A 24666-nucleotide genomic window follows, 5' to 3' on the forward strand; every position below is an offset into this window, starting at 1 on the left:
GGCGTACATAAGCGCACTAGAGTGCCTTCCGTCACCTGTCATATAGTCTCTCCTATATCTCATATATCTTCTCTACTATATCTATATAACCTTCATTGTATATTATTGTGTATTGGACTAACTAACTAACTAACTAACTAACTAACTAACTAACTAACTAGAATAGAATAGAATAGAATAGAATTTTATTGGCCAAGTGTGATTGGACACACAAGGAATTTGTCTTGGTGCATATGCTCTCAGCGTACATAAAATAAAATATACATTTGTCAAGAATCATGTGGTACGACACTTAATGATTGTCATAGGTGTCAAATAAGCAATGAAGAAGCAATATTAATAAAAATATTAATAAATATTAATAACTATTAATATTATGAATATTAATCAATATTAATAAAAATAAAATAAATATAAAGCATTGTGAAGCAGTATAGAAGTCTAAATGCTAAATGCTGTTGCTATTGCCTCCACTGGAAGTTGATTCCAAGTTTCCACTACTCTTTCTGTGGCAATAATACTTCCTAATGTTACTTTTGAACTGTCAGTTTGAGGTTTTTCCTCTGTGTTCTTGATTTTTGATTAATATTGACAATGCTACCTTCTAGAATAGGGATGGCGTGTGCACACTTGTCGGGCCGCACTCTGGAAAAGCCCAACTTCTGGGTTCTGCACGAGAGGATGCATCTACGCATGATATTTCAGCGATTTATGCTTCTGCGCATGTGCAGAAGCAAACAATTGCCAAAATCCTCTTGCAAGATTTTGCTTCCTGCGCATGCGCAGAAGCAAAATCTCACTGAGACCCGCCCGCCTGCCCACCGGTCGCCTGGAGGTGTGTGTGCATCTCCATTTTTCCTACCAGTGCGCAGTGTGGCTTGTACCGGTAAGGAATCCGATACCGATCATGACATTTTGGGCGTGTGCGCATTTCCTCATACAATTCTGCTTCTGCACATGCTCAGCAGCTGGAATCGGCCCAAAACACAACTGAGGAGCTGATCAGCTGTGCTTCGGGCGAAGGAATGAAGGGCAGTTTAAACCCGGGGATAGGCTGGAAGGCCCTTTTACAAGCAGCAGAACAGGAAAAGCCTTCAAAACAGTAAAACATTTGCCAAAAAGTCTGGAAAAAAAAGATGGTGGCACCCACCCACCAGCACCAAATTAACCATGATGCCATCGTTGCATCACCAGCGGGTTGCTAACGGTTCAGGCGATCTGGTCCAAATCGGGAGGAACCCATCCCTGTAAGGGAAAGGATTCTCCTTTCAAACCGGAACAGTGGAGTACAACATTAAATTGCCTTGGTTATGAGCAGTGATGGGCTCCTACAGGTACAGTCAGGTATGCAAAACTGGTAGAAAAAGTTTGAATTTTTTTCTTTTTTTTCCCTTCTGGGATATTTTTCCTATTGCAGTAAATGAGGTGGAATATGTATAATTTTAGAAGAGCTGTGTGTACGTGTGTGTGTGTACATACACATATGGTTTATATAGTAGACAATGTATATTTTTGTGCGCCTGTGTGTAATATGTATGTACACATATGGCATATATACACAGAATTAAATACTATGAACTCAATCTATATAGTCTAGAGGACAGAAGGAAAAGGGGGGACATGATCGAAACATTAAATATGTCAAAGGGTTAAATAAGGTTCAGGAGGGAAGTGTTTTTAATAGGAAAGTGAACACAAGAACAAGGGGGCACAATCTGAAGTTAATTGGGGGAAAGATCAAAAGCACCATGAGAAAATATTATTTTACTGAAAGAGTAGTAGATTCTTGGAACAAACTTCCAGCAGACGTGGTTGATAAATCCACAGTAACTGAATTTAAACATTCCTGGGATAAACATTGATCCATCCTAAGATAAAATAACAGGAAATAGTATAAGGGCAGACTAGATGGATCATGAGGTCTTTTTCTGCCGTCAGTCTTCTATGTTTCTATGTATATTTTGGATGTTCAGTAATAGTAAGGGAGAGGCCAGGCACCCTAACCCTAACCTTTGACGTGGGTGATGTCAAGTTGGCCACCTTTAAGCCAGTCACATGACCTTTAAGCCACCACTCTGGCCATATGATCATTAAGCCACACCCACCTGGTCACATGGCCAACAAGCCACACCTACAAAATAAGCCACGCCCACAGTGTGGTAGTAAAAAAAATGCAGCCCTTCACTGTTTATGAACTGAGGAAAAGAGGAAGACAGTCACAAGGACTGGTGTGGAATGGTGTGTGTGTGTGTGGTGTGTAAGGCAATTTCCGAGGATATTTTTGATGCAGTCAAAGGGGAAGTGAGGACATCCCTTGTGTGTCTTCAACACGAGCCCTTGTGAGAAACAAAGCCGCAAACACCCCACAATGGTGGACTTGTAGCTGCAGGAAGTAGCTTATTAATTCCAGATGACATTTCCTCCCCACCCACTTCCATTTTTTTTATTTCCTGTAATAGCAGCTTTCAGCAAGGATGGGGAGGAATGTTTGTGGAAGCGGATGGTTTTCTGAGAAAAAGGAAGAAGAAGGGAGACCCACAAAGCCAAGCAGTCTGGCAAGGAAGCCTAACTCAAAAGAAGAGAGGTTTTGGCGGAAACCCTAGAATTTAAATCCCAGAAAGACAGGTGCCTCAAAATCTTACACCGAGTTGAAAGCCACAGCTGTAGAATTTCTACAATGTGTGGCTATAGCACTCTGTATTTGCTTAAAGTGATCACCATACTCAGTAATGGGCAGCCAAATTTTTTACTGCCACACTGTGGGTGTGGCTTATTTTGTAGGCGTGGCTTGATGGTCACATGACTGGGTAGGAGTGGCTTGCTGGCCATGTGACCAGGCGGGAGTGGCTTGAATGATCATCATCGTTCAACCGAACTGTTAAGTCCTCAACTTACAACCTCACCAGTGTCGCTTTCTGGGTTGACAATTTGCTTCGCGTTTCCCGCACTCTCCTTCCTGGGTCGCCCCCTGCCTCAGGCTGGGTAGCTAGGTGAACGGATGCCAATCAGCTGCTGAGAAAAGAGGGGGGAGGAAATGGGCCCCCTGAAGTAAACCCAGAGACAGGGTTTGAGCAATCGGTACTTTTATTCAGCTCAGAGAATAAGTGACAGCTCAGCAAGGTAAAGTGACAATTCAGCGAGTACCGACTGGCTCTGCAGGGAGAAGCCGCTTCTTTTATACTTTTGCGGTTCCCGCCAAAGCGAGAGCCGGCCGCGTCTGAGCCAATCAGGAGCGACTTCCTGCTTGGGCTCAGACAGCGCTGGAAAAGAGGAACAAACTATTTACAGCGTTACAAGGTAGCCATTTCAGGATACAACACCCCTCCCCTCATAGTTGGACCCATCCATCAAGAAAGCCACGTGACGAAGTCGTCCAATCGGTGAGGCCTTCGAGACTCTCGCGCTGACCTGCGCAGTCCATTTTCTCCTTCGCCACTGACTGTGGAGGATGGCTCGCCGCTGTTCTCCCGGTGCGGCGGACTAGGCCTGGCGGGCCCAACGAAGGCCTCGGAGGACGAGGATGGCTCGGCGTCGCTGGATGGTTCCCCCTGGCCCGATAAGTCTCTCTGCGTGTTTCTTAGTTCGGGCAATGTATAAAAGTCTGTTGAGGGGGGAGAGTCCGAGTCAGCGGGTTGTTGTAATTGGTTTTCAGTTCGTTTCCGAATGTGGTCTATGTGTCGTTTCCACAAACGACCATCCTCCAGTTTAACAATATAAGTCTTGGGTGCATTTTGCTTAACAATAATTCCCTTCATCCAGTTTACATTTCCATCAAAGCATTTTACATATACATTTTGACCCAAATACATTTCTCTTTCTGGTTTTATGCACATTTGGTTATTATTCAAACAGAACCTTGGGTTTAACCTGTCTAATGGTGACCTCAACTTTCTCCCCATCAATAACTCTGCAGGGCTTACATGTGTGTGCGAGTTAGGGGTAATGTGCTGGGTTAATAAGAATTGGTCCAAGTTCTGTTGCACATCTCCAGGGCCTGACCTGTGCAATGCCTCTTTTGCCACCCTTACGTAACGTTCTGCCAACCCGTTAGCCCAGGGCGAGTAAGGCGAGATGAGGGCATGTCTGACCCCCAGGCCATCTAGGAATAATTCGAATTGCCTGGCTGTTAGTTGTGGTCCATTGTCAGACACCAATAGATCAGGGCAACCATGGGATGCAAACAGTCTGCTCAATACCTTGATAGTGGCACTTGTGGTTATGTTGTTCATTGCTATTATTTCCAACCATTTGGAGAAAGCATCAACCACTATTAGGAAATACTGAGACCCCACTGGGCCAGCAAAATCAATGTGGATCCTAGACCAAGGGCCAGCAGGCTGTTCCCACTCAGCCGGAGTTGTTTTGGGGGGATTGGGCCTAGACTCTTGGCACGGGTCACACTTTGAAACCCAACTTTCAATATCAGCATCAAGCCCTGGCCACCATAAATGCCCCCTTGCTAGGCTCTTCATCCTGACAATCCCAGGATGGCCCACGTGTAACATTCTGAGTACCTTTTCCCTTAGGCGTTTGGGGATGATCACTCTATCCCCCCACAGCAAACAACCTTTTACATATGACAATTCAAGCCTTTTGTTCTTAAAATCACACAATTCAGGTTTAACAATATCATTTTGCCATCCCTTTAGAACACAGTTCACTACTTGTTTCAGGATTTGGTCTTGCTGCGTGTGTGCAGCTACCTCTTTTGCTGTGGTTAGTGGGTTTTCCTCGAGTTCTATCATTAGCACGTCTGTGGTTGGAACAGGGTCTTCTACCAAGTCTGCTATGGGGCATCTGCTGAGGCCGTCTGCATGATTGATTTCCTTCCCCCCCTTGTGGGTGAGCTCATACTGATACCCAGAGAGGAAAAGGGCCCATCTGATTAGTCTTGGAGACATAAAAGGTGGAGTGGGCTTGTTGGGGGCTAGCAGGCCTAGTAGGGGTTTGTGGTCAGTGACTAGCTCAAAATTTCTTCCAAAAATGTAATTGTGAAACTTCTTTACCCCTGCCACTAATGCCAGAGCCTCCTTGTCTAACTGGCTATAATTTCTCTCCGTGCTGGTCATGGTTCTTGAAAAAAATGCTATTGGGGCCTCTGTCTGATTAGGTAGAACGTGAGCTAGGACTCCTCCTATGCCGTACGGCGAAGCGTCGCACGTGAGCCTAATGGGTAGTGAGGCACTATATTGGACTACTACACTTTTAGAAGTTAGTAAATTTTTTATTTGAGCAAAGGCTTCACGTTCAATTTTCCCCCATGTCCAGCGGGCTTCCTTCTGGAGTAAACGATGGAGAGGCTCTGCTACTGTTGCCTTCTGCTTTAAAAAAACGGAATAAAAATTAAGGAGGCCCAAAAATGCTTGCAACTCACTCTTATCTCGTGGCTCTGGGGCTTCTCTAATTGCTCTCAGCTTCTCAGTTGTGGGGTGGATACCTTCCTTATCTATTTTATATCCTAGGAATTCAATACTGTTAGTTCCCCAGACACATTTATCAGGCTTGATTCGTAACCCTTTGTCCTGTAGCCTCTTAAGTACTTCCCTTATTCTTTTGTTCACTTGTTCCTGGTTTTCCCCTGCAATTAAGATGTCATCAAAATATGGGATGGCCCCATTTACCCCTGACAATAGGCGTTCCATGATGCTCTGGAATATCCCTGGGGCTATGCTCACCCCAAACTGTAACCTCGTGCATTTGAAAGCCCCCCTGTGCGTTACAATTGTTTGGGCGTTTGCTGTTTGTTCATCGACCGGAAGTTGCTGGTAAGCCTGCGCCAGGTCGATCTTTGCGAACCTTTTCCCCTCCCCCAGGGAGTGTAAGAGTTGTTGCACAACCGGAATGGGGTAGGGGTGGTGTTGGAGTGCCTTATTCAGGGTTGATTTGTAATCAGCGCAAACTCTTAAGGAGCCATCTGGCTTCAGGGGTGTCACTATGGGAGTTTCCCATGGCCCCTGTTCCACAGGGACCAAGATACCTTGACTAATGAGTTTGTCCAGCTGTAAGTCTAGCTTGGGGAGAAGCGGGAGGGGAACCCTGCGAGGTTTCAGTCTAACCGGTGGGACCTTGGGGTCAATAGAGAAAGATATGGGGGTTCCCTTATACAATCCTAAGGTGGGGCTGAACACTTCAGGGAACTCTTTCACAAAGTTAGGCATAATATCACAGTTTACATTACACACACCCGAAATTTCAATCCCCAACGGTTCCATCCATGCTAGCCCTAGCAGGGAGTGTTTGGCCCCCGTCACAATAAGCATGGGAAGGGTACATTTGACATTCTTAAATACAATAGGTACATTTGCAGTTCCCAGGACCGAGATTACCCCCCCTTGGAAGTCTCTGATCACCACAGAGGTTTGAATTAGGTCAGCCTCAGACACATTAGGCATATATAGCTTAAATTTTTCCCAGGGCATGATGGTATATCTCGAACCCGTATCTAGCTCCATTGAGCAAGGCTGGTTATTTAGTAACAACGAGATAACAATTTTAGCCCCCTTTTTGGTCGCCGTGTTATTCACGGAATATTGAGAGTTACCTCTATTGTAGTCTCGGTTAGCGGTGGGGTAATTCCTTTGACCCGAGTTGCGGAACGGTCTCCTTTCTCGCGATTGGGGGGGGTGGTTTTGGGGTCGCTGGTATTGTTGTGTGGCAAAAGTTTCTTCTGGTGCCGTTGCTCTGCATGCGATGGCGATGTGGCCTCTCCGGTTGCAACGGCGGCAAGTGGTGTCGCGGAACGGGCATCGATGGCGCTGGTGATTTCCCCGGCAGCCCGCGCAGGGGGCTGGATGAGTAGCTCTAGGGTGTCTCGGTTGGTCTTGCAGGAGGAGGCAGTCGTCCCCGTTGCTAGTTGGCTGGCTGCGGACGTCTGTTCCCATGGCGCTGGGAGACTCGGCGTCGATTTTGGCAATGGTTTCTCGCCTTCCGTGCTCTTTTAATTCTCTTGCCGCTGCGTCGGCTGCTTCCGCGGTTTGCGCTAATTTGATTACGGTTTGTAGAGTCGGCTCATCTTCGGTGAGGAGTTTACTTCTCACTGTGTGGTTCTTCATGCCGAAAATCAAGGCGTCGGTGAGGCGAGCTTCCGGATCTTGAAACTTGCATTGAGCGAGTACCGTTCGAAGCCGCGTTGTGAATTGGCTTATCGACTCGGTTTCTCTCTGAGCCATCATGTGAAATTGATGCCGGTAAACCACGGCTGGTCTGGTTGGTTTAAAATGGCTCGCTAGTTTCTGTTGAAGGACGTCCCACGCTGTGGCTCTTGCTTGTTCTGGTTCGGTGAGAGTTTGGGCAAGTCTACGGATCTCTGCGCCGCAGTAGTTTAGAAAAATAGCCCGTCTGCGATCGGCTCCGGCGTCCTGCATTCCCGCCGCCTCGAGGAATATCTCGAAGGTGGCCATGTACTCGTCCCAAGTCATTTTCTCGGCATCGAAAAGTTCTGGAGCCTGGCCGATCTGGATTTTGTCCATGTTGCACGCGAAGTTCTTCCGTTCGTTCGTCGCCAGTGAAGTAAACCCAGAGACAGGGTTTGAGCAATCGGTACTTTTATTCAGCTCAGAGAATAAGTGACAGCTCAGCAAGGTAAAGTGACAATTCAGCGAGTACCGACTGGCTCTGCAGGGAGAAGCCGCTTCTTTTATACTTTTGCGGTTCCCGCCAAAGCGAGAGCCGGCCGCGTCTGAGCCAATCAGGAGCGACTTCCTGCTTGGGCTCAGACAGCGCTGGAAAAGAGGAACAAACTATTTACAGCGTTACAAGGTAGCCATTTCAGGATACAACACCCCCTGCAACTCCTGCCCGTGCTGGTCTCCCTGCCGCTTTCCGAGGAGGAGGATGGGAGGGTGGGATGGTCAGCTGGAGCTGGGCACACAGCTTCATTTATGTTGTGAGCCGCCCTGAGTCCTCGGAGAGGGGCGGCATACAAATCCAATAAATGAATGAATGAATGAATAAATAAATAAAAATAATTTATTAGATTTGTATGCTGCCCCTTTCCACTGGTGGAACTGCAGTCCACCTCGCCCTGCCTGCTGCCCACATGCTACATAATGCTGAATAGGTTTGTAAGTTACCGTACTTCGATTGCAAAAGTTAAAAAATAGAGGTTCTTTCGGAAGCATTTTGGAGGCAGACAAATCTAATAATAATAATAACAACAACAACAACAACAACAACAATAATAATAATAAGTGTGAGATTTCGGTGGGTTTTTTGCTTTTGCACATGCCGGAAGCAAAAAAAATGCCAAAAATCAACGAAATTTCACTTGCATCCTCTCATGAGATTTTGCTTCCTGTGCAATTCAGAATCACAATCTTACTGCAATGCACATGCGCACCGGTCATCCAGAGCTGCGCACACAGCTCCATTTTTGCTACAGGTATGCCGTCCCCCCCCATCCAGGTAGGAACCCAATACTGGTCTCCTGGTGATTGGTCAGAGCTACCCTGTTGGTTTTCATGCCTAAGGCGGGACTAGAAGTCACATTCTGCTTGTAATTGGTCAGAGCTACCCACCTAGCTTTCATGCCTAAGGCGGGACAAGAACTCACATTCTCCTTGTAATTGGTCAGAGCTACCCAGCTGGCTTTCACGCGTAAGGCGGGACTAGAAGTCACATTCTCCTTGTAATTGGTTAGAGCTACCCAGGTGGCTTTCATGCCTAAGGCGGGACTAGAACTCACATTCTCCTTGTAATTGGTCAGAGCTACCCAGCTGGCTTTCACGCGTAAGGCGGGACTAGAAGTCACATTCTCCTTGTAATTGGTTAGAGCTACCCAGGTGGCTTTCATGCCTAAGGCGGGACTAGAACTCACATTCTCCTTGTAATTGGTCAGAGCTACCCAGCTGGCTTTCATGCCTAAGTCGGGACTAGAATTCCCAGTCCCCTGATTTTTAAGCAAGCCAGCACCTTAACCAAAGTAGCTTTTTAATTTTTAATATATTTTTTTAACCTAGACTATACGCATTTCCATATTTATTAGATAACTGTTATCAGTAAAGGTAAACCTAACTCTCAGTTTCCTGGTGATTGGCCCAGGCTGATCCAGCCGGTTTTCCATGCCTAAAGCCAGACTAGAATTCACAGTCCCCTGGTTAATAGGCCAGCATCTTAACCCCTGCACAGGACTGGCAGTATTGGGTTCCTCACCAGTATGGGCCAATCTGCACACCGGTAGCAAAAGCAGCAATGCACGGGCAGCTGTGAGTGACCAGCGGGTGGGCAGGCACATTCCGCCGAGATTTTGCTTCTGGGCATGCGCAGGAAACAAAATCTCGCGAGAGGACGGGCGCGCTTGAGAGATTTCGGCTCTACTCTTCCCGCCTTCCGCAAGAACCGCCTGCTACCGCACGAATCCCAGCGACCGATAAGGTCCCACAGAGTTGGCCTTCTCCAGGTCCCGTCGACTAAACAATATCATCTGGCGGGCCCCAGGGAAAGAGCCTTCTCTGTGGCAGCCCCGGCCCTCTGGAACCAACTCTCCCCAGAGATTAGAACTGCCCCCACCCTCCATGTCTTTCGTAAACTACTCAAGACTCACTTATGCTGCCAGGCATGGGGGAGTTAAGATATTCCTTCCCCCTAGGCCATTACAAGTTATGCATGGTATGTTTGTATGTATGTTTGGTTTTATAATAAGGGTTTTTAGTTGTTTTATTAATTGGATTGTTACATGCTGTTTTTTATCATTGTTGTTAGCCACCCCGAGTCTACAGAGAGGGGTGGCATACAAAATAGATATAGATAGATAGATAGATAGATAGATAGATAGATAGATAGATAGATAGATAGATAGATAGATAGATAAATATGTTGAAGACCCATCTATGTCGCCGGTCATGGGGGAAATAACTACCTCTTCCCTCCACCACCACCTTTTTTTCCTGACTGTAATACATGAGAATGGTGTGATTGTGCAGTAATGATTGTTTTTAATATCTATGGGTTTTAAATTTCGTTTTTAATTTATATTGGATTTGTACTCTGTATATTGTTGTGGTTGGCTCTGGCCCAGCTCCTGCCCCAGGGAATGTGGAGGTGGAAGCAGGGGAAACGTCAACATGTCCTAGGCCTGTTTTATTGCCGACAGAGTCAGGTAGTGCAGTTTCCTTGGACGAAGAAGAAGGTGGGGGTGACTTGGAAGACAAGGGCTTGACACACAGCCCAGGAAGCCAATCTCCATTATCTTCGGTCGATTCGGATGACGAAGTGTTAGACCCACGCAGGCGCAGAGTTATGCGTAGAAGAGACCAATTGAGGGCATATTACAGGAGATAAGAGAGGCCACCTGTGTTTGGGTGGGGCTCCAGTAATTAGAGCTGCTGATATAAATAGCAGCATGCTGGCTTGGCCGTTGTGGCCCCGAGTCTGCGGAGAGGGGCAGCATACAAATACAATGAATAAAATAAATAAATAAATAAATAAATAAGATTATCTGATCGCAGTTCTTCAGGATCGTGCCTCGCTGTGTCTGAACTTTGTGGATTTTTCACGCCTTTGACACCAAAGCAGAGTAAAGTCTGTGTGTGTTTCACTTCGTGGGAAGAAAGCGGGCTGTGACGTTTCTTCACAGCTACTAGCTAAGCACTTAAGGATTGATTAAGGGGATTGTACAGCCGACAAGGTTGTTTTGGGGAAGAGTGCTCTTTGCAATACAAAAAGGGTGCTTTGTTTCTTTTGAATTTTGTGATAAAGGACAATTTTTTGAATTTTCAAACATGTGTGTGTGTCTGAAATTTGTACCCGTGAATTTTCGGGAGGCTTCTACCAGAGAGCCCGGCAGAACAGTATATTGTATTGTTGTTGTGGTGAGCCGCCCCGAGTCTTTGGAGAGGGGCGGCATACAAATCTAATAAATACTTAAATACTTAAATACATGCGCAGAAGCAAAATCTCCCCGGGACGCAACCGCGCGCCTTCCATTCACCGGGAATTGTGCACGCAAAGCACCGGTATCAATGGTGAGCAGGAATCCAACGCCTGTGGCCCTGGTGCCCAGTGAGTGGGGATTTTTTCCGCCAGTTTTGGCCAGATGTATTCTCTGTCTGGGATTAGTGGAAAGCCGGGCCCTCAAACGGCCTCGGTCTGTGTATTTCCTTGCATCTGGACCCATTCCCCACCAGCAGGAAATGTTGCAATCCTGGAGAGAGAGAGAGAGAGAGCACACACGAGAGACCAAACGGCCCCCATCATTGCGGTGTTTATTGTCTGCAGGGAGAAGGTTTCTACACAGCTGTCAAGGTTTCCTTGGAAAAAAGAGTGCAGCAAGAGGTCACAAACAGCTGGAGGATTGTTGGGGGGGAGAAATACGGCAGCGAGGGCCGACCTCCTGCTCCCTTGTGCCCTCCCTGCCCTCTGGTGCCCTACCACTCCCCCCTCTGCTATTGGCCCTGCCGGTAAATCAGTGTTATAGGGGAGAGAGAGTAAGAGCGAGAGAGCGAGTAAGAGAGAGAGAGAGAGAGAGAGAGCACCACCGAATTAAACAAACAGAGGAGAGGCGGTTTATATAATCTGCAGGACAGCTTGTCCTCAAACTCTTGCACGGATTAAAGGGTTGGCTACAGCTGTTGCTCATTAAACAGGCGGGCTCCCCTCCCTTGCGCCCTCCCCTCCCAGAAGTGGCCTCCACCCCCCTCCCCTTCCCAGGGATGGCTGGTCCCCTTCCAAAAAAGCTCAGCCTTCTCCAGAGGGGTGGGGATGGAGAGGCAAGGCTTCCAGTATTTTGATCGGATGGCTATTTATCTTTGCCAAGTACTTTTTTTCTTTCTTTCAACGAGGAACCTTGGTTTGGATGGAGGGGGCGGGAAAGGCAATCGAATTGGGGAGGTTGTGTGCGCCCATTGTGTGTGTGTGTAAGCACTCCAGGCTTTGCTTGAGGGCTCGGTAGATTCCCATCAGGAAGTTGAACCTGTGCCAGATTGCAGAGCCTGTGCCCAGTGGCACAGGATATGGGGGGAGGAGATGGACGGGCGGGGGGGGGGGAGGAACAACACATTCCTGTGCACTCGACCGAATGGAGCAAAGAAAAGATCCGTCTCTTGGCTCTTTCCTTCGCTCCCCCCCCCCCCCGAGCCTTTGAAACCGGAGGCCTGCTTTATGCTTAGGCAGGAAGACTGGAGTGGGGTGGAGGGAGAGAATAATTTTAAACATGCCAAATGGAAGGCGAGCTCTTCTAGGAATTGCTGCCCACTCTTTGTGAGTTGCTGTTTCCCAAATTTTATTATTGATTAATTGATTGATTGATGGATGGATGATTGATTGATTGTTCTGGTGTTTCAACCGCCCGTAATTACAGGGTAATTAGTCCAGGAAGACACACACCACACAATAAAAGGAAACCCCAAAAGTTTTTATAAACAGAAAAACAGAAACAGCTCCCTTTTTAAATGTCAAAGGGATTTTCTGGTACACACAAGGCACAGGTTAAATGCAATCCAATTGCTCACCCAATAACTGGGAAATTGAGTCCAATTCTAAAGTCCAGAGAGTCCACACATAATCTTGAACAGCACAAAAACCACGATCTTGACGAAACAATGAATCAGATAAACTGCCAGGAGCCTAAAACACCAGGCTGCACTTTTATCTGTAGCACTAATTACATCTATCTATCTATCTATCTATCTATCTATCTATCTATCTATCTATCTATCTATCTATCTATCTATTTGTCAAACAAGTATAGTATTATGGTACATATTAACATAACATAAGTAGAACATAGTAATAGAAAGGATAATAAGACAGGAGGACAGGGATATTAGGCATACAGTATAAGTGCACTTATGCAATTATTATTATTATTATTATTATTATTATTATTATTAATTAGATTTGTATGCCGCCCCTCTCTGAAGACTCTGGGTGGCTCACAACAATAAAAACAGTACAAATTCAATAATTAAAACAGTTTAAAACCCTTAATATATATAAAAAACAATCATACCGTGTTTCCCCGAAAGTAGGACAGTGTCTGACTTTCTTTTTATCCCCAAAAGCCCCACTATGTCTTACTTTCGGGGTATGTCTTATATTGGAAAAAAATTGTCAAATTTTTTGTTTTAACCATAAAATTAACATTTATTAACAACCTGAACAGACGGAGGCGGCAGACGCGGTGACGTATGGAGGGGGGGCGGCGCGGAAGTGGGCAGGAGGCGGCGCTCATTAAGATCAGAGGGAGGTGGCAGACGCAGCGACGTATGGAGAGGGGGATGGCGCAGGCGTGGGCAGGAGGCGGCGCGCAACTAGATGAGAGGGAGGCGGCAATACCCCCGTGTTTCCCCGAAAGTAAGACATATGTCTTACTTTCGGGGTACGGCTTATATTAGCCGACCCCCCTGAAACCCCCGATACGTCTTACAATTGGGGGTGTCTTACTATCGGGGAAACAGGGTACATCTCATACAAACCATACATAAAACAGAAACGGCCCAGGGGAATCAATTTCCCCATGCCTGTCGACAGAGATGAGTTTTAAGGAGTTTGCGAAAGGCAAAGAGGGTGGGGGAAATCCTGATCTCTGGGGGGAGTTGATTCCAGAAGGCCGAGGCCGCCTCAGGGAAGGCTCTTCCCCTCGGTCCCGCCAGACGACATTGTTTCGTCGACGGGACCGGAGAAGGCCAACTCTGTGGGACCTAACGCAGAATTGATCAGAAAGCGGTGGAAATATGAAAAGGAAGCGGGAGGGGGATTAAAAATCAAAGAAACAACAGAGAGAGAGACAGAGAGAGAGAAACCACACACCTGACACACTCTGAATCAACAGAGTGCCCCCCCCCCTCTTCAGAAGGAGGCTGAATGAAAGAAGCAGGAAGTCAAAGCGTGCAGAGATGCAAAGGGGAGACTCCCCCTAAAACTAAGCTGCTCCAATTGTTCTTTGGAATATTTAGGGAGCCGAACCATGTTGGATATAATGGTGAAGGTCGATGATGGTGAACCTACGGCACGTGTGCCACTGGTGGCATGCGGAGCCATATTGGAGGGCACGCAAGAGTTTGCCATGTTTCAGCTCTAGTGTGTATGTGCGCTCTGGCCAGCTGACTCCTGGCTTTGGGAAAGGCCGTTTCATCCTTTGGATGCTTCAAAGAAGCTTCCCTGAAGCCCTGGAGGTAAAAAAAAAGTCCCCCAATGCACAAACCGGAAGTTCAGAAAAGCGCACTTCCTGTTTGCCATTGTGCTGTATTTTTGCACTCAGGAGGGTTTCAGGGAAGCTTCCTGATTTTTTATTTATTTATTTTTATTTATTGTCAGAGTTGAAAGGGACAATGCAGGTCATCAGGTCCAACCCCCTGCCTGAGCAGGAATCCTAAAGCACCCCAGCCAAGTGGCAGTCCAATCTCCTCTTGAAAGTGTCCAGAGTTGGGGAGTTCACAACCTCTGCAGGCAGGTTGTTCCACTGGTTGATCGCTCTGACCGTCAGGAAGTTCTTCCTTTCTTCTAGGTTGAATCTCTCCTTGGTCAGCTTCCAGCCGTTGTTCCTCGTCCGGCCCTCTGGTCTCTGGAGAATAGAGTGGCCCCCTCCTCTCTGTGGCAACCCCTCGTATACCTGTATACAGCTATCATGTCCCCTCTGGCCCTCCTTTTCTCTAGGCTATCCATGCCTAGTTCCTGCAATCTCTCTTCATAAGTCTTGGTTTCAAGTCCCTTAATCATTTTGGTTGCTCTTTTCTGCACCTTCTCCAGAGTTTCAATGTCTCTTTTGAAATGTGGTGACCAGAACTGGATGCAGTACTCCAGATGTGGTCTGACCAGGGCGTAGTAGAGTGGTATTAATACTTCCCTGGTCTTGGAGTGTATCCCTCTGTTGATGCAGCTTAGGATGGTGTTGGCTTTTTTGGCCGCTGCTGCACATTGTTGGCTCATGTTTAGTTGATTATCCACCAAGACTCCAAGATCTCTTTCGCAGTCACTACTGCTAAGTGGGGTTTCTCCCAGAGCGCAAAAAACAGGACACTGGGCAAACCGGAAGTACGTTTTCCAAACTTCTAGTTTGCCCAGTGTGCTATTTTTTTGCACTCCAGAGCTTCAGGAAGCTTTCTGTTCAGAGAACAGACTCAGGCAGAGTCTGTTCTCCACTCTCCCTCCACTCCTCCTCTCGCAACGGAATACCCTACAGCGCAACTAGACTTACAATCCTAGGTTTAGAAAGCTTAGAACTACGTCGCCTTAAACACGATCTAAGCATAGCCCATAAAATCATCATCTGCTACAATGTCCTTCCTGTCTATGACTACTTCAGCTTCAACCCACAACAACACATGAGGACACAACCGATACAAACTTTTAAAGTAAACCGCTCCAAACCTGACTGCAGGAAATACGACTTTAGTAACCGAGTAGTTGATGCATGGAACTCACTACCCGACTCTGTAGTATCATCATCTAACCCCCAAAACTTTACCCTTAGACTATCCACTGCTGACCTCTCCCGATTCCTAAGAGGTCAATAAGGGGCGTGCATAAGTGCACCAGCGTGCCTTCTCCCCTGGCCTAATGTTTCTCTCTTACTAGTATCATGTATCTAAACACTGTTATATCTTTGTATAATATCAATTCGTATTTGACAAAATATAAATAAATGAATAAATGAATGAATGAATGAATGAATGAATGAAAGAATAAATGAACGAATGGACGAATGGACGAATGAATGAATGATTAGATTAGATTAGATTAAATTAGATTAGATTTATTGGATTTATATGCCGCCCCTCTCCGCAGACTCGGGGCGGCTCACAACAATGGTGAAGAACAATACATAGCAACAAATCTAATATTTAAAAATCTAGGTTACAGTTTTAGATTAAAAAGTCCAAAAAAGAAACCCCAATATATAAAAAACAACACACAATCGAATCATACACAAAAACTACATGGATGGATGAATGAACGAATGAATGAATGAGTGAATGAATGAATGAATGAATAAATAAATAAATAAATAAATAAATAAATAAATAAATAAATAAATAAATACAGCAGCTACCTTCCTCTATTGCAGTGGTTCTCAACCTTCCTAATACCGCTACCCTTTAATACAGTTCCTCGTGCTGTGGTGACCCCCACCATAAAATAATGCAATTATTAGGAAACTCAGAGGTGGGTTCTAACTGAACTCACTGCCGGATCGCTTCGTCCTGTGCTGTATGGCTGCACTTCATGGGTGCACTTGTGCTTTGTGCTCACATGCGCAGTGCCGATTTTTTATTTATTTAATTTATTTATTGGATTTGTATGCTGCCCCTCTCCGTAGACTCGGGGCGGCTAACAACAATGATAAAAACAGCATGTAACAATCCAATTCAATAGTAAAATAACTTTAAAAACCCCTTATTATAAAAACCAAACATACATACAGACATATCATGCGTAAATTGTAAAGGCCTAGGGGGAAAGAATATCTCAGTTCCCCCATGCCTGACGGCAGAGGTGCGTTTTAAGAAGTTTATGAAAGGCGAGGAGGGTGGGGGCAATTCTAATCTCTGGGGGGAGTTGGTTCCAAAGGGCCGGGGCCGCCACAGAGAAGGCTCTTCCCCTGGAGCCTTTAAAAAAGAATTGCAAAAAAAGCCAAAACCATGATGGCGACACATGTGCAGTGCCAGAAATTTAGCTCCTGCGCATGCTCAGAAGTTCCCATGGTACAGATTTATATATATATCTTGCAGTAGTCTATTTGCATGTGGGTCAGCCCATCTGGAGATGGACAGAGCAGATGTCTCGGTTCTTAAGACCATCAGAAATATGTGTTTTCTGATGGTCTCAGGCATCCCCTCTGAAAGGGTCATTCAATCCCTCAAAGTGGTCACGACCCACAGATTGAGAACCACTGCTCTATTGCAATTCTAGGCACCGAAGAGTATTTGTCCCAAAGGTATGTTTTTCCAAGAGGCAACTGGACTTTCTTTCTTTTCAAGGTGTTGGTTATTCAAAGTGTTGGTTATGACCTATAAAGCCCTACATGGCATCGGACCAGAATATCTCTGAGACCGCCTCCTGCTGCACAACTCCCAGCGGCCGATTAGGTCCCACAGAGTGGGCCTTCTCCGGATCCCTCGACCAAACAATGTCGGCTGGCGGGACCCAGGGGAAGAGCCTTCTCTGTGGCGGCCCCGGCCCTCTGGAATCAACTCCCTCAGAGATTCAAATAGCCCCCACCCTCCTCGCCTTCCGTAAAATGCTCAAGACCCACTTTTGTCGCCAGGCGTGGGGATAATTACCATCTTTCCCCTTTTTATTATATTTTTGGCCTTACTGCATGATCGATGAGGTTGAATGTGTGTGACTGCATAGCTAGGGGTTTTATTATGTTATTAATGTCTTTTAAATGGCTCAAAATTTTTATTGTTAGATTTGTAATGTATTGTATTATTGCTATGCTGTGAGCCGCCCCGAGTCTTCGGAGAGGAGCGGCATACAAATCTAATAAACTATAAACTATAAACTTTTTTTTCTTCTAAGACGTTTTGCCTCTTATCTAAGAAGCTTCATCAGCTCTGACTGGATGGTGGGGAATGGAATCCAGTCAGGGTTGAAGATGCTTCTTGGATGAGAAGTGAAACGTCTTTGAAGAAGAACCAGAAAATCCAGCTGCCTTTTGGGGGGGGGGGACACCTTTTGGAGAATCATGACCTGGATGAGTGAGAATCTCCATAGACACTGAGAGTATTTGATTATTCGGTTTCTTAAATTCCCAACTTTTGTTCGCAAGTGGCTTGTGGAGTAGAAATGGAAGTGGATGTCTCAACAGTATAGGAAGGTGAATGAAGGTGAATGATAAGACGGAGTGGCTGTGGGTTTTGCCTCCCAAGGACAATTCTATCTGTCCGTCCATTACCCTGGGGGGAGAATCATTGACCCCCTCAGAGAGGGTCCGCAACTTGGGCGTCCTCCTCGATCCACAGCTCACATTAGAGAAACATCTTTCAGCTGTGGCGAGGGGGGCGTTTGCCCAGGTTCGCCTGGTGCACCAGTTGCGACCCTAGTTGGACCGGGAGTCACTGCTCACAGTCACTCATGCCCTCATCACCTCGAGGTTCGACTACTGCAATGCTCTCTACATGGGGCTACCTTTGAAAAGTGTTCGGAAACTTCAGATTGTGCAGAATGCAGCTGCGAGAGCAATCATGTGCTTTCCCAAATATGCCCATGTTACACCAACACTCCACAGTCTGCATTGGTTGCCAATCAGTTTCTGGTCACAATTCAAAGTGTTGGTTATGACCTATAAAGCCCTTCATGGCACCGGACCAGATTATCTCAGGGACCGCCTTCTGCTGCACGAATCCCAGCGACCAGTTAGGTCCCACAGAGTGGGCCTTCTCCAGGTCCCGTCAACTAAACAATGTCGCTTGGCGGGACCCAGGGGAAGAGCCTTCTCTGTGGCGGCCCCAGCCCTTTGGAACCAACTCCCCCCAGGGATTAGAATTGCCCCCACCCTCCTTGCCTTTTGTAAGCTTCTTAAAACCCACCTCTGCCGTCAGGGATGGGGATCTGAGATACTCTTTCCCCCTAGGCCTTTACAATTTATGCATGGTATGTTTGTAGGTATGTTTGGTTTTATAATAAGGGGTTTTTTTAGTTGTTTAGTATTGGATTGTTACATGCTGTTTTTTATCACTGTTGTTAGCCACCCCGAGTCTGCGGAGAGGGGCGGCATACAAATCCAATAAATAATAATAATAATAATAATAATAATAATAATAATAATAATAATAATAATAATGTATACAGGTTCCTTTTCAGGTGCACAAGCATTGTAAGAAATCAATAACTGTGAGAGGGATCTTGGAGTCTTAGTGGACAACCATTTAAATATGAGCCAACAGTGTGCAGCAGCTGCCAAAAAAGCTAACACAGTTCTCTACATTGCATTAACAGAGGGATAGAATCAATATCACATGAAGGGTTAATACCACTTTATAAGGCTTTGCTAAGGCCACACTCGGAATACTGCATTCAGTTTTGGTCGCCACCATACAAAAAGGACATTAAGACTCTAGAAAGAGTGCAGAGAAGAGCAACAAAGATGATTAGGGGACTGGAGGCTGAAACATATGAAGAACGGTTGCAGGAACTGAACATGGCTAGTTTAATGAAAAGAAGGACCAGGGGAGACATGATAGCAATCTTCCAATATCTCAGGGGTTGCCACAAAGAAGAGGGAGTCAACCCATTCTCCAAAGCACCTGAGGGTAGAACAAGAAGTAGTGGGTGGAAACCAGACAAGGAAAAAAACAACTTAGAATTAAGGAAAAAATTCCTGACAGTTAGAACAATTAATCTGTGGAACAGCTTGCCTCCAGAAGTTATGAATGCTCCAACACTGGAAGTTTTTAGCCATTTGTCTAAAGTAGTGTAGGGTTTCCTGCCTAAATCAGGGGGTTGGACTAGAAGACCTCCAAGATCCCTTCCAACTTTGTTGTTGTTGTTGTTGTTGTTGTTGTTGTTATTATTATTATTAGTATTAGTATTAGTATTATTTATTGGATTTGTATGCTGCCCCTCTCTGGAGATTGTTGTTGTTGTTGTTGTTGTTGTTGTTGTTATTATTATTATTATTATTATTATTATTATTATTGAAACTTAAAAGGAAAAAAAATATTTTTCAGAGGGTAGTTGGAATCTGAAAACAGGCTGGATTTACCCCAGGCTTTTAGAATCCCAAAGTTGCTGCCTGCAAGTTTTACTGTGGTTTGTACAGCATTTGAGATGTTGTATTGTAAATCCAAATGGGATTTGCATCCTGCTCACCTGTGCCCTGGTACAAGGGGGTGGGGAGCGATTCCTCTTTAAAACAAAATAAAAAAATAAAAAGTTATCTAGGAATATCAACTCCCATCTACATAAATTCATTTGTATTTCTTGTTCTTCATGGTTTCTCAGCTCTCTTTAAATAGGGAGAAGGTTACTTTCCCTTGAATGAAACAACAGGCCCCATAGTTATTTTAAAAAAACCTCACACAAAAACTTGCTTTTTTGGAATCTCCTTTGGCAGATGTCCTAATTGCTGCTTAGTGGCACATCTCTGACCTCTGCTGGTGATGCTTATTTCCTGCACCGTTTGTTTGTTTGTTTGTTTGTTTGTTTGTTTGTTTGTTTACTTACTTACTTACTTACTTACTTACTTACTTACTTACTTACTTACTTACTTACTTACTTACTTACTTACTTACTTACTTACTTACTTACTTACTTATTTTGTCCAATACACAATGAGGGGTTTAGTGGATATATATCTATATACACATAGTAAAATACATGATGAAGGTTATAGAGGAGATACTCATAGTAAAATATATCTAAGAAATAATAGAAAAGAAGATAAAGTAATAGAACATATCAATGAAAGAATAGAAGAAGAGATATAGGAGTAGAAGAAAGGTATAGGAGATATAGGAGAGCAATAGAACAGGGGACAGAAGGCACTCTAGTGCACTTGTACTCGCCCCTTACTGACCTCTTAGGAATCTGGAGAGGTCAACCATAGATAATCTAAGGGTAAAGTGTTGGGGGTTTGGGGATGACACTATGGAGTTCCACGCTTCGACAACTCGGTTACTGAAGTCATATTTTTTACAGTCAAGTTTGGAGCGGTTAATATTAAATTTAAATCTGTTGTGTGCTCTTGTACTGTTGTTGAAGCTGAAGTAGTCGCCAACAGGCAGGATGTTGCAGCATATGATCTTGTGGGCAATACTTAGATCTTGTTTAAGGCGTCTTAGTTCTAGACTTTCTAGGTCTAGGATTGAAAGTCTAGTCTCGTAGGGTATTCTGTTTCGAGTGGAGGAGTGAAGGGCTCTTCTGGTGAAGTATCTTTGGACATTTTCAAGGGTGTTAATGTCTGAGATGCGATATGGGTTCCAAACAGATGAGCTGTTTGGAACCCGTTCTTTCTTGCTGACCTTCTCCGTGCCCACCCGCATATTTACTCAACTTGTATGATGCCTCAAGATCCCAGACCTGTTTGATCAGACACAACTGGTGCGGGGCTGTGACCTATCCTGCCGTAGCTGAGCCCTTATCATCTGTGGTCTTGCTTGACATAATATGATTGGAGGCTAAAACTTATGAAGAGCAGTTGCAGAAATTGGGTATTTCCAGTTTAATGAAAAGAAGGACCAGGGGAGACACGATAGCAGGGTTCCAATATTTCAGGGGCTGCAACAAAGAAGAGAGAATCAACCTATTTTCCAAAGCACCCAAGGGCAAGACAAGAAACAATGGGAGGAAACTAATCAAGGAGAGAAACCACCTAGAAATAAGGAGAAATTTTCTAACAGTAATAATTAACCAGCGGAACAGCTTGCCTCCAGAAGCTGTGGGTGGACTATCAATAGAGTTTTTTAAACAAAAGATTGGACAGTCATTTGTCTGGAATGGCACCATAGGATCTCCTGCTTGAGCAGGGGGTTGGGCTAGAAAACCTTCAAGATCCCTTCCAACTCTGTTATTCTGTTTGAAGTTAATATGTTTTATTTAATAATATAATAACAATAGAGTTGGAAGGGACCTTGGAGGTCTTCTAGTCCAATCCCCTGCTTAGGCAGGAAACCCTACACTATTTCAGACAGATGGTTATCCAACATCTGCTTAAAAACTTCCATTGTGGAGCATTCACAACTTCTGGAGGCAAGCTGTTCCACTGGTAAATTGTTCTAACTGTCAGGAAATTTCTCCTTAGTTCTGTGTTGCTTCTCTCCTTGTTTAGTTTCCACCCATTGCTTCTTGTTCTACCATCAGGTGCTTTGGAGAATAGGTTGACTCCCTGTTTTTTGTGACAACCCCTGAGATATTGGAACGCTGCTATCATGGCTCTCCTAGTCCTGCTTTTCATTTATTTATTTATTCAATTTTTATTTGACTTTTTTAATGCCGCCCTTCTCCTTAGACTTAGGGCGGCTTACAACATGTTAACAATAGCACTTTTTAACAGAACCAGCATATTGCCTCCACAATCCAGGTCCTCACTTTACCCACCTCGGATGGATGAAAGACTGAGTCAATCTTGAGCCGGCGATGAGATTTGAACCACTGACCTGCAGATCTACAGTCAGCTTTAGTGGCCTGCAATACTGCACTCTACCTGCTGCGTCACCTCTGCTCATTAAAGTAGCCATGCCCAGTTCTTGCAACCGTTCTTCCTATGTTTTAGCCTGTAGTCCCCTAATCTTCTCTGCACTTTTTCTAGAATCTCAACATCCTTTTTGCATTGCATTTTTGCAGACCAAAACTAAATCCAGTAATTATTCTTCATTGCTTATTTGACCCCTATGACTGTTCTGCCGGCATGTTTCAACCGCCCGTAATTACAAAGTAATTAACCCAGGAAGACACACACCACACGATAAAAGGAAAACCCAAAAGTTTTTATAAACAGAAAAAACAGAAACAGCTCCCTTTTTAAATGTCAAAGGGATTTTCTGGTACACACAAGGCACAGGTGAAATGCAATCCAATTGCTCACCCAATAACTGGGAAATTGAGTCCAATTCTAAACTCCAGAGTCCACACACAATCTTGAACAGCACACAAACCATGATCTTGATGAAACAATGAATCAGATAAACTGCCAGGAGGCTAAACCAGCAGGCTGTTCTTTTTATCTGTAGCACTAATTACAGCAGCCCCACCCAATCACAGGTGGCCTCATTTTCTCTTGTAATAATCCTTCAGTTGTTGTCTCCTATGCATCACTTTATGCATGCGTGGATGTGTCATTAATTCTTGTTCAGAATCCAAGGATGATACAGATGATTGATCTCCTCCCGGGCTGTCTGCCAAACTCCCCTCTTCCCTGTCACTCACATTTCCTTGGTCAGAGGAGACTTCGTTGGCAGATTCCATCAGGAGCAAAACAGGCCTGCGGCATGTGGATGTTTCCCCCACATTCACCTCCACATTCCTTGGGGCAGGAGCTGGGCCAGAGCTAACCACAACAATGACAGTCATTAAGTGTTGTACCACATGATTCTTGACAAATGTATTCTTTTCTTTTATGTACACTGAGAGCATCTGCACCAAAGACAAATTCCTTGTGTGTCCAATCACACTTGGCCAATAAAGAATTCTATTTTATTATACAACAACAGTTCTTCTGAATTTTCTTTCAAATGATTTGCCCCCTACTGACTAAATGTTCTGTAGCCTTTTCTCCCATGCCTGGCTCCCCATATGTTGATGATGAGCAAACATCACCTGTTTGACTCTTACCTGCCACTGAACTATTTAAACATAGTATAGTCTTAAGCATTCTCTTCCTTTCAAATTATTTATATGTTCCTACATTGCCACCTAGTGGTAACATACCGAACCGGAGACAGAGAGCAATTCTCACTCTTAAAAATATGATTCTTTATATCCCACCTTTTTCAACACACTACCAACAGCAGTATGCTAATGCTTGTGATATAGCAACCTGGGATTAATACAATTATTTTGTATTAATCCCAGTCATATTTTGACTGATAGGAGTTTTAAACCACCCATTACTAAAGTCCAAGGAGACCGGAGGAAAAAACCAGTGGCAAAGGAATAACAAAATAGCTAAAACATATACAAATAATAAAAGTTTACATTAAAATAGCAATACGTTATTACTTTAGTGCAGATTAATATGGCACAGCTTTAATTTTGGAGCATGTTGTAAAAAATCGATTTTGTAATTTCTCAGATTAAGATGCATTAATAAAGGGAAATATTTCTTCACCCAGAGGGTCATTGGTTTATGGAATTCACTTCCAGAAGAGGTTGTGACAGCTGTCAGCCTTGATAGCTTCAAGGCAGGATTAGACAGATTCATGGATGCCAAGTGTATCGGGGGTTATTGAAGCAGATGTCCATGTGCCACCTCTATGTTGGTTGAGGCAGGCAGGATTCCCTTGGGGACCATTTGTTGGGGGTCGAGGGAAAGGGAGAGTTTTGCCTTCTCCTTCTACTCAAGATCCCCATGGACAATTGGTGGGCCACTGGGTGACACAGAATGCTGGACTCGATGGGCTTTGGCCCGATTCAGCATGGCTCTTCTTATGTTCCTATGTTTCCGGCTTAGGCAGGAAACTCTACACCAGGGGTGGGCAATTAATTTGGCCATGGGGCCGCATGAGAAATTGGGATGGTTTTAGAGGGCCGGACTAATATAATTACCTCATCACCTCGAGGCTCGACTACTGTAACGCTCTCTACACGGGGCTACCTTTGAAAAGTGTTCAGAAACTTCAGATCGTGCGGAATGCAGCTGCGAGAGCAATCATGGGCTTTCCCAAATATGCCCATGTCACACCAACACTCCACAGTCTGCATTGGTTGCCGATCAGTTTCCGGTCACAATTCAAAGTGTTGGTTATGACCTATAAAGCCCTTCATGGCACCGGACCAGATTACCTCAGGGACCGCCTTCTGCTGCACGAATCCCAGCGACCGGTTAGGTCTCACAGAGTGGGTCTTCTCCGGGTCCCGTCAACCAAACAATGTCGCTTGGCGGGACCCAGGGGAAGAGCCTTCTCTGTGGCGGCCCCGGCCCTCTGGAACCAACCCCCCCCCCAAAGATTAGAATTGCCCCCACCCTCCTTGCCTTTTGTAAGCTCCCTTAAAACCCACCTCTGCCACCAGGCATAGGGGAACTGAGATACACTTCCCCCTAGGCCTTTACAATTTTATGCATGGTAT

At 45.1% G+C, this 24666-nt stretch overlaps 1 protein-coding gene across 1 annotated transcript in view; it reads left to right on the plus strand.

Annotated features, from left to right (window-relative positions):
* Positions 1–10958: 10958 nt before the first annotated feature.
* Positions 10959–24666, plus strand: part of UNC13A (unc-13 homolog A) — a 251953-nt gene continuing 238245 nt past the window's right edge. The window contains exon 1 of the mRNA XM_070736771.1: positions 10959–10998. Coding sequence (XP_070592872.1) covers positions 10959–10998 — 40 coding nt within the window. The remainder of the gene's footprint in view (positions 10999–24666) is intronic.

Source organism: Erythrolamprus reginae, chromosome 1, assembly GCF_031021105.1.
Source record: "Erythrolamprus reginae isolate rEryReg1 chromosome 1, rEryReg1.hap1, whole genome shotgun sequence".
Lineage (NCBI taxonomy): Eukaryota > Metazoa > Chordata > Lepidosauria > Squamata > Dipsadidae > Erythrolamprus > Erythrolamprus reginae.